At 43.8% G+C, this 10,867-nt stretch overlaps 1 protein-coding gene across 1 annotated transcript in view; it reads left to right on the top strand.

The window, feature by feature from the left end:
- The first annotated feature begins 2,645 nt into the window (after nucleotides 1–2,645).
- Nucleotides 2,646–10,867, top strand: part of LOXHD1 (lipoxygenase homology PLAT domains 1) — a 79,757-nt gene continuing 71,535 nt past the window's right edge. Inside the window, exons 1-7 of the mRNA XM_058824078.1 lie at nucleotides 2,646–2,663; nucleotides 2,992–3,184; nucleotides 4,009–4,169; nucleotides 6,877–7,165; nucleotides 7,687–7,841; nucleotides 9,210–9,343; nucleotides 10,239–10,387. Coding sequence (XP_058680061.1) covers nucleotides 2,646–2,663; nucleotides 2,992–3,184; nucleotides 4,009–4,169; nucleotides 6,877–7,165; nucleotides 7,687–7,841; nucleotides 9,210–9,343; nucleotides 10,239–10,387 — 1,099 coding nt within the window. The remainder of the gene's footprint in view (nucleotides 2,664–2,991; nucleotides 3,185–4,008; nucleotides 4,170–6,876; nucleotides 7,166–7,686; nucleotides 7,842–9,209; nucleotides 9,344–10,238; nucleotides 10,388–10,867) is intronic.

Raw genomic sequence — 10,867 nt, 5'->3', positions numbered from 1 at the left:
TGCCTTAGGTTTGGTCCAGCTCTCAGCAGCTCTCTTTGTCCATGTGCCCAAGTCCTGGTTCTGAGGGTCATTTTCAGGTTTCCATATGTGCTGACTCACTGTCAAGGTCAAAGAGGGAAACTCCCATGGGAGGTGAGCTCCCGTCCTTTTTGGCACACGGGTCAGCCAAGGACAATGTGTGTGTCACAGTGACTCCATGGGAAGCTCACAGGGCACACGGGCTCCATGTGTTTGTGCAGGAGCAGCTGTGCTCCAGCGCGGCCACCTTTAAAAAGAAACCATTTCTGGGGATTTGTTTTTACTCCTTCTGCTTCTGGAGCCATTTAAATACTCTGCATGACCCGACAGAGAGTGCTCATTTGTCCTTTTCTCGCCCCTGCTGGTTTGAAGCAGTATTTTTAGCTGCTGCAGATAGATGTGCACCTGGGAACAATGAGCATTCTGGGAACTGCTCCTGCTCTCGCAGCACCACTGTGGGAAACCTGACCCCAAACAGATGCTTACAGGAATACACTGAGTGCTGCAGCACCCTGGGTGGGACAGGAAAGCGACAAACCTCTGCCAGGGCCCTGGTTGCTGTCATGCAGTGGTTGCTGTAGGGCACATGATGGGGTTGAGGCTGTGAATCCTTTACCCAGAGGCTGAAGGAGCAGCTCTGAAGGTTCCCAGGCTAGCAGTTAGTTCCCCTCTGTTTTGGCAGGGGAATTGTAGAGCGGGACTGAAGAGGAAACTTTTGGAAAGGGCATGTTGTGGTAGGACAAGGCAGAAATTATTTTAAGCTGCAGGAGGGCAGAGAGGTTAGATATTAAGAAGAAATTCTTTACTCTCAGGGTGGTCAGGCCCTGGTTGCCCAGAGAAGCAGCGGCTGCCCCATCCCTGAAGTGTTCAAGCTCAGGCTGGATGGGGCTTGGAGACACCTGGGACAGGGGAAGGTCCCTGCCTATGGCAGGCAGTTGGAGCTGGGTGGTCTTCACTGTCCCTTCCAACCCAAACCATTCTATGATTCCATGACTTTTCTTTCAGATTTTTTTCCTTTGAGGTCATTCCACAGTTTGCTTTGTGCCCAGCTCCTCTTCTCAATTAGTCTAGTTGTATCTTTAGAGTTAAGAAACTTTGCAAATCCATCCTTTTTGCTGGTGCCAGCTGCCTGCACATATCCAGCCCTGAAAATGGGAATAACTCAATTCATCCCCTCCCTTCAGTAGTAGAGGCTCCAAGTCTTTCTGGTCAATGAAAGTCAAATCTTTCAGGACACTAAGACTGCTCGTTCAGAGGAATAACTTGTGGTAGTGGAGTTTGTGCTTTTCAGACAGATGGACATCACAGCAGATGCTTGTTTACTGCGAGCAGAGCTCTCACAGTCCCTCTTCTTGGGAAAATGGAGATTTAAAATGCGGCTGCCGTATGGTCTGGTCAAGTCCCTGCAAAGATAACAGAGATATAGAGCCCTCTAAAAATCTATTTTTGACTATGGATATGGGCTATGTGTGAAGCCAATGTAGATTTTGAAAGGTCTAACAGGTGCTAATTATTCAAAGATAACTTACTTCTGTTTGTAAACCAGATGGCTTGACAAAAATGAGGATGATGGTCAGATTGTCCGAGAATTAGTGCCTGCTGGGGAGTCACCACTGCTGAAAAGTGAGTTTAGCTTGGGAAAAAAGGTCTGGGTTTGAGTTGTACATGGATGTGTTGATTTGTTTTATTCTTTTTAATAATTCTTGTCAGTTCCCAGTAAATCTACTGGGCCTTTTTTGCCATTCTTATGCAAGAAGTTGCAGTAGGTCATGCTGAGAGAAATGCCTCTGACTCTTAAATTCTAGTTTATAAATGGGAAAAGAACATAATTGCAACATTATATATGTAGAAAGAAAAGGTTTTTAAAGTTGTGATATGTTTAATAACTGCTTTCTTTTATATCTTTCCCTGAAGGATCTTGAATTGCCACTGTTGTAGAGTAAATGCCGTCAAATAATGGCACTCTCTGAAGAAAATAACCAAAAATATTATATTGTCCTTTTCTGGAGAACCAGGGCTCCAATGCTACAATTTTCCCTAGAAAATGGTGCTTGCACAGTGCAGGTTGTTGTGTTTAAAAAAAAATAAATAAAAAGAAGGTCAAAGTTATTGAATTAAATTGTTAAGTATAAAAATGGTGAAATAATCCCATTTGCCTAAGTGCAATTTTATGCCTTGGGTAATCATCTAACAGTGAGAGGGAGGCATACAGAATGTTTTATGCTTACCAGTGTACCTAGTGGATCTCTTCTTTTTTTGGTGAATAACTCCAAGGTCTGGCAGCTTCTCCAGCGTGTCCCTAAGATTCTGGACACATGAATGGATGGCAAGGTCCTTTCTGTGTCTGTATCTGGAGCCTTCCAACCCTGTCAGCTGCTAGAAGCCCAATGCCTGGCTGGGCACTGGCAGTGCCACTCACCTGTGTTTTGTGCATCAATCTTTCTCCAGATGTCAGTTATCACATCAGCGTGAAGACAGGAGATATCCCCGGTGCCAGCTCAGATTCCAGGGTTTTCATCAAACTCTACGGTGAAAAAGCAGACTCCAGCAAAGAGTTTCTCTTAGTCTCTGATAATGATCTAGGCAATTATTTTGAACGTAGTCGAGTGGATGAGTTTACTCTAGATATGATGGATATTGGAAAGGTAAGAATCAATTGCAGGTGGCTCTATACTTTGTGCAAGTGCCTGAATTCAGGAGCAAAATAACACTCCATATTGAAGGTGATGAAAGAGCCTTTGACATTCACACTGGGTATTAAGAGACACATTTTACATAGATTTTACACCAGTGTATTGCGTATGCTGGCATGCGAGGAGTGTTTTAAGTCTGCAGTTAAATACATATATAAACTATTTACACAAACACGGTGGGAGAACACCGTGCCAGGGTAAGGAGACTGTTTTACATTAAGCAAATTCCGTTGTGTTGGTTTTTCCCTGCTCTCTGGGTTTTTGTGTGCTTTTTCCAAAGATCAACCGAATTCTGATTGGGCACGATAACGTGGGTCTGCGGTCCGGCTGGTTCCTGGCCAGTGTCCAGATCACAGTTCCAGTCCAGGGAAGGCAGTACATGTTCCCCTGCAACCGCTGGCTGGACAAGGATGAGGCTGATGGCAGGGTGGAGGTGGAGGTCTACCCAAGTGAGATTTTGCCTATTGAAAAATGTAAGAGAACACATGCTGCTTTGAAGCTAGGGCTAAATGTGTAGTGCTCCCATCCTTCAGGGCAAGGTCACCACTGTCTTAGACATCAAAACCAAAATAATTACCATTCCTATGGGCTTATATTTGTGAGGAAAGTAAAATATTCTCCTCATGTTTTCTGAAAAGAGGTGGAAAAACATTACAGAGATTTTCATCTCCATTTCCTGAGACCATATGAAAAATTTACACCTGGGCAGCACAACACAGCACAAGACAATGTGCTTCTTCACTGCAATATCAGTGGGTTCTTCTCTTTTCTACATTTATCTGCCCCAGTCCTTATTTCTCTTTATGCACCAGCACATGTCCCATCCTGTCTTTATTACTGTTTCCTGGAAAGGAGAAGCTGTTTGATAACTAAGTGCCAAATCCCTACTGGCCACTTGACTTCTATCAGTAGACCCATTTTATTTTAAGGCTGCAGTTAAAATCTGCTGTTGGGTCCTGAGAAAGAATGCTGTGGTTTTCCCCTGCTCTCTGTACCTCCCTCCTTTGCACTGTGCTAAGGAGATCATTCAACCATTCTATAGATAGTCCTGAAACAAAATTCCCTTTTAAGGCTGTGTTTTGCACCCCCCTGACACTGGCTAACACTTGTGAAAGGAAAACTATTAGGTTAGTCCTCAGTGAAGAGTTCTGTTATCTCACATTTAGTTTGGATAAGAGCAAATGGTCGGCTACGTGGACATTTGTTAAGACAAGGTAATTTAATTTTGAACCTGAGCCCCCAGGAATGTTGTTATCTGGGTTTCTCTGCTGATTTAATTGCTTTATTTTTGGAGCAGTGATAAACTATGAGGTGTCTGTAGTCACTGGAAATGTGCGAGCCGCAGGCACCAACGCCAAAGTCTTCATGCAGATTTATGGCGAGACTGGCAAAACAGAATTGATCATCTTGGACAACAGATCCAACAACTTTGAAAGGGGAGCCACAGATATCTTCAAGGTATGATGGAGGCTGTCACTGCCACTTCTAAAAGGGGAAAGAAATTATCAGCCAAAGTTGAGACATCAACAGAGTAACTGGCCCAACTACACAAAAAAAAAGAAAATTTTTGAAAAGAATTCTTTTCAAGAAAATTGCAGGTCTGGCAGTGTCTACTGTCCTCTATCCATAGTTTTGGAAGGCTTTTTTACTAGCAAAGATGTCATTGAAATTTATTATCAAATAGCAGCATTTGTTTATATATACTTTCAAAAGGATTTTAAAAGACTTCAAACTTTGGACCTGGCAATAGCACGTTGCCCAAACTTTGGGCGGTGTGTTATTGCGAATTCTCATTGTGTAGCTGGGGGAAAGATAAAACACCTTTGTATGAGAATATAAGGAATCCCAGGTTTGCCTGTGGTCACACACACCATTAACTACGGGTACAGATGTCAGCCCTGCAGAGGTTTGCAGCTGTAATTCCTGAGAATGTGTGAATGCCCCATGGATTTTACAGTGCCTGTAACACTGTCCCAGCAGACACTGCACAGCCCTGACACTCAAGGACTGTGTGCACAGCTCAGTCCTCCAGGTATCAGGATGGTCAGAATTCAGAGCTTTTTAAAAATTCAGGTTTATACTGCAGAGCCCACACCTCTTTCTGAGCAGCCCAGCAGCAAAGGGAGTGTTTAGAGGGGTGAGGAACCTCCAACTTAACTCTAGGGAGTGAGCCAGGACTTGGATAATCCAGCAAGATAATCCTGGGTTGATGAGGCTGCCCAGCAAGCATGGATCACAACATGGTCAGGATCCTCTCCTTTGGGACCAATGTTCCCTTCTGCCTTGTTAGCTTGGGGTTTCTGCCCAGAGGAACCACAGTTTGCAGGACAGGAATGGTCCTAGCGCCTGCCCTGATGTGGGATCAGAGCAAAGACAGGGTGCTCTGTCAGAGCCACATCCTTCTGTGGGGAAGGACAGACCAACTTCTGGACAGTGAAGCAGGGAGTGCAGGTGGGAGCAGGATTTAAGGCACATCTGCCACATGTGCTTACAGCAGTGCCTAAGTATTCCTGAGAATTTGCAGCCCCACAGAGGCTGGATCCATCTCAGCACAGTTAAGCTTGCAGCTAATTGCTGAAGCTGCCCTGAATCATCAAGACTGGGATATCCTTCCTGCTGTCAGTGGCCAAATGGAGGTGCCTTTGTCCACAGTTTCACCAGTTTTATACTGTGTGTTTTTGAGATCAGTTCAACTCCTCCTGCATCATTTTCTTGCTTTACCGAATGGAGTTACTGATGTTTATCTATTTTTAATGAGTTTTTGGGGATTTGAAATGAATAGTACCTTATAAATGTTTGCTTTTTAAAAACTCTCTATAATTTTAAGATTAGGTTTCTCTGATTTTAAAGGAAATAAGCTTTCTAAAATTTATGAGTAAGAGCTATTAGCCAATATAAGATTTATAATAAAGCCATATGTACAGTGCTCTGTTTACATAGCTTTGCTTATATCCTCTCTCTGATATTTATTGCCAGATTTGAAAATTATGCCCATTTCTGTGAATTTTTTTTATAAGCATACAAGGCAGAAGCTCTAGAGCATTAATAAATAGATCGTCTATCTCTTTCACTATATGAATGTTTACAAAAAGACACAGGCAAAAATAAGATTCTGTGAGCAACGTGATAATAGGAAATGCCATCAGTCATGGACAAGGCATGCAGGATGATTACAGTAAATCTAAGAGTAAATCCGTGTTAGGATAGATACATTCTTTATGTCAGGACAGCAGGATCAATTTCAGTTTTCTGATAAGCATCTTGTGTGCAATTGATTTTGTTTTAATCTACAAAATGCTTCTAGACTAAAACCTTACATGCCAAGTGCCAGATTTCAGCCTGAAGCAAATGTTTGCAAGTTTTATAACATAAACACTGCATAACGGCATAAGCAATCATCAGAAACAAGTCATGGGCTGTTAAAGGATTGTGTGGAGTACGATCTTCTATCCAACTTCATTAGGTAGTAATCCAGACAGATAATCTAAACCAAGAAGGTTTTGTGTCTGCTGTGCTGACTGGAGGGATGTAAATCTTCTTACTGATCAGCCTTCTGCCACTGAAGCACTGTAACCACCAGTGATTGTATCTTCTCTGCTCACCAGAACAGTGAGGAAATACTTCTCTAATTTTGCAGATGAGAAGGAGGGAGAAGGGCACTCCAAACCCACAGTCTGTGTCAGAGATCGTGTTAAATGAGTTAACTGCCTTTTCACTACACCATTATTGCTTCTTGCTGGGTTCATATCCTGTGCTGAGTATGAAAGGCATCTTATTATTAATTTTCAAAATGCCTCATGTGCTGAGAATCTGTAAAAACATGGTGTGGTATTATCATATATTCATCTTTAGCGACAACACGGAGACAATACAGGTAAGGAGAGCAATGAGGAAGTAGGGAGCCCAATAAATATGGATTTAGCTCCTCTCCTCACCATGGCTGCTCTGAATGTCTTCAGCTTAATCTGCTCAGATGAGATTTGCTGATGGGAAGTATGAAAGAGTAAAGCAGGGTGGAAAGTGTAAACTTGCATTAGGAAATTGATTTTGTCCCTGCTTAGATATTTTGTGTGACGGAGGCCGTGCTTCTCCTTTTTAAGAACGTGCTTTATGAAATTAAGATTGTCTTCTATCCCTCTGGGTGCTGACTTTCCCTGGGTGGCAGAGAGAGGCTGCAGATGTTGGCAAGATTTACAAGATCCGCATAGGCCACGACGGGACAGGCATTGGGGACGGCTGGTTCCTGGAGAGCGTCACGCTGAAGCGCCTGGCCGCCAAAACAAAGGACTCTGATGAAGACACGAAGAAGAAGTCTGATGTGGAGAATGAGGAGACCAAGGAGGGAGAAGGAATGGATGTCTATACGTTTGTGGCACACCGCTGGCTGGCTAAGGACGAAGGGGATAAGGAGCTCGTGGTGGAGCTGGTGCCTGATGGAGAATCTGACCTGGAGGGTAAATAAATACCACAGGAAATCTGTAAGAGTGTCTGTGGGTGTGTGTGGGTGTGTGTATCCATCCAGCCTCTCCATGAAGGATGATAACCACACTTGGCAGGACCATTTATCCCCCAAAACCACCCTGCTGCCCCAGGCATGCACTGGATCTGTGGTGGGTCAAGCTAGGGAGGAAGAGGATGGTGGGTAAACTAAGGCAGAGCACAGAGGAGACAGCCTGAAATTGGAATATCCTAAAGGACTTCCACAGGATTCATCAAAGGTCATCTGGATCATCGGTCCCAGAAGGTCCCACTGCAACTGAGGGTTTAGCAAGATGTAACTGCTGTTATGGCCAAGGAGAGGGGCTGGAGGAAGGCAGAGCTGCTCATGTTTTAATATAGATGCCAACAAACTTCAGGCAAACTCTTTCTGTGCTGGCATTTCAGGGGTTACATACTTTTGTGGTGAGCCACAGGTTTGATGAAATACGGCCATTTCAGGGGTCCTTCTGACCTGCCTTTGCTATTTTACTTGCAGAAAATACGTATGAAGTCCGCGTCCTCACTGGGACTGTGTGGGGGGCTGGGACAGATGCTAATGTCTTCCTGAGCATCTATGGCATGGAAAGAGGAGACACGGGTGAGCGCCAGCTGAAAAGGTCAAATAACCTCAACAAGTTTGAGAAAGGACAGGTAATGCATGAACTCCACTCACTCAAGCGAGAAGGAGCCTGGCAGGGCTCTCTCGGTTGATGTGCTGGCCGTTCGATACACTTTCTTCTCACTTCTTTCAAAAATGCTTTATTTCTGAAATGTATTATATAAAGCAAAATGCCTCAAAACATTTTACAAGGGAGATTTGTTTGAATAATACGCTGAACACCAATTCCATGTTGGAGCCACTTTCTGCATCTGCTTCCTGTAAGCATTCTGGTAATAATGCCTCCTTTCAGGAATACTTAAAACTTACAAACTTTGAATTAATGTTGGAGAGTATTTTTGGGGAAGTTCAAGCATGTAGATATTTAGATGCAAAAACTATTCTAAATGTTCTACCCAACCAGCCAGGGAATAAAAGCAATATTACACAGTGTGCTGTAATTACATTATAATCCAATCCAATTAAACATCATCTCTTGTATGTTGAGTATTTGCTATAAAAAGTTTATGAACAATTAACAAAAATCTACTGTTATAGCCAGGAGTTTTTCAAGGAGCAATTCTGAAGAACAAAAAATTATAGAAACAAAAAACAGCTGTGGAAAACTTGCAACCACAAAAAAAAAAGAGCCCTAAGGTTGTTAAATAAGCTGTTAGCTGTGATTTATGAGCTTGGCACTGGTGAAACTGCAACCTGCACATGGTTCTTCATTCAGTGGGAAGAGCTCCAAGCTGCAAATGTAATGCTCCTTACTTTGGCGAGTACAAACCCAAAGTCTACCAACATATTAATCACATTAAGATGTTTAAACTGTTATGATAACAAGGGCCATCCTGTCACACTAACACAGTTAATAAATGATCCTCTTGATTGTGGTAAATGACAAAAGGAAGAAATTCTGAAATATTTTAAATAAAGCATATGGGCTGTATTTTGGCGCTGTCCCATGCAGAGCCAGGAGTTGGACTCAGTGATCCTTGTGGATCCCTTCCAACTGTGGATATTGGAAGATTCTACACAGAGGTGAGCAGGAGAATTTCCATGGAGTCAACATGGTTTTTGTCTGGTTCCAGATTCAATCTGTGGGAAAATGCTAAGCCTGAAAGTAATGATATTTAGCAGAGAGGTGTTAAACTTACAGGAAGCTGAAAATGGGACGAGGTAAAGAGAGGAATGAAGGGGGGAGCAGCTCCAGGGCTGTTACTGCCTTGTAGGAGCCAAACATGAGTGTGTTAATGGGAGACCTCAGAGCTCTGTAGTTATTTTCGTACATCCACACAAAGAGTACAAAGAGAACTTACAAATAGCTATGTTTTAATGGCAAAAAAGATGATTACCCTTGGCCATTTCTTTCCTCCTTTCTTGGAAACACAGTCATTTGCCTCTTGCCTCCTGTGCAGGTAGACGTGTTCACCATCAAAGCCATCGACCTGGGTGAGCTGAAGAAGCTGCGGATCCGCCACGATAACACTGGTACCAGACCCAGCTGGTTCCTGGAGAGGGTGGAGATTACTGACCTCAAGGAGAGCACCACGTGAGGAGCCTGTTGTGCCCTTTCCATGGGGTTGGAAAAGGGGCTGTGTTCTCAGGGGCCTGCAGAGCCTTGGGGAGGCAGAGGAGATGCAGGAGGGCCTTGTTGGAGCTCCTCAGGGAATTGCCATCCTTTGGGAGCCTCGTGGGCCCAGAGTGTGGGGCCATTCTGGGGTCCCCATGGCGGGGTTTGCTGTCCCAGCACCTCTGTAATTTGGGAACCAGCAGTGTTTGGAAGGCAGCCTCAGCTTTTTTCTGTTTCTCCTCATGGGACGGGCTCATCTCTCCCTCCTGGAGCAGAGGCTCCACTCAAGCTTTTCCCTTCTAGGCCTCACTTTGGAAGTCTCTGAGTTTTGTTTGCCCTTTCTACTTAATGCAAAGATCTGGGCCAAAAGCAAATTCTGATCTAAGCAAACTCTCATGATTTCCACAGACAGCTGGATGAGCAAAGAACGGGCTGTTCAAAACATGAAATATAGGCTTGCCTTCGAGCTGGAACTTGCTGGAAATCACACGCTTAAAAGTTGCACAATGCTCTGATGGGTGGGACCACTCTTCAGGACAAGATGGGTTCAGTCTTCATAAACATAAAATGCCTGGGAGTCTGGAGGTCCTTCAAGTTACTGAACTCTTTCTGGGAGTGAAATTAAAATGAATCAACCATGTGGGGCTGGCAGCCCAGAAACAGCACTTAGCAGTATGTGCTCCCTAACCTATTTATGGATTCAGCTCCCACAACACCAGATCTCAAGGATGAAAACATATGTATTGCTCAGCCTTGAGTAATCTTGTTGGGGTTTTTTGTTTTTTCCTTCAAGTAGCCTCTGATCTGTGCTTGTTTATATTTTTAAAGCCTGTGAAGTCCTGTGTAAGTACCGGGTGCTGCTGTCGTTTTGTAGGTATTATTTTCCATGCCAGCGGTGGTTGGCAGTGGAGGAAGATGACGGTCAGATTGCCAGGGAGCTGGTCCCAGTGGATGAAGCATTTGTAAAGAAAGATTCGGAAAATGAGGGCCAGTCCCCTGCAACTTTGGGCCTGGAACAGAAAGGTGCAATGTATATGTTGGCCTTGAATTTCTTCCAGTGTGGGGTTGGAAAGAAACCAGGTTGTTAGTGCTGCTGAGGGCATTAGCAGTGAGCAGTAGCAGTTACGCACTGGGAGTAATTTTGCCCCAAAATGAAATTTTCAGTCTTGAATGAAGTGTCAAGTGTGTGTCAAACTGTGAGGAGTGGACCCTCCTCATTTTTAGTTGCTTTAATCATCTTGCAAGATTGGACCCCAAGTGACAAAGCTTGGAAGATGGGTAATAGGTTCAGTCCTTGTTTTTGAACTAAAATGCATATTGGTTGCTAATATCTAAGGAATAAATCTCATTTATTTCACATCATGGACTATAATGGTTAAATGTTCCAACATAAAACTGAGCAGAGAGGAAACATACCCAGCGAAAGAGAAGGGACCCAAATTTGTCTCATTCTCCATCTTCCTGCTTGTGTCTGTTGTCCTCCAAAACAACTTTGCCTCATTT

This window comes from Ammospiza caudacuta, chromosome Z (genome assembly GCF_027887145.1).
Source record: "Ammospiza caudacuta isolate bAmmCau1 chromosome Z, bAmmCau1.pri, whole genome shotgun sequence".
In the NCBI taxonomy this organism is placed as follows: domain Eukaryota; kingdom Metazoa; phylum Chordata; class Aves; order Passeriformes; family Passerellidae; genus Ammospiza; species Ammospiza caudacuta.
The sequence above is the reverse complement of the archived record's forward strand: the minus strand, read 5'-3'. Positions and strand labels throughout refer to the sequence as shown.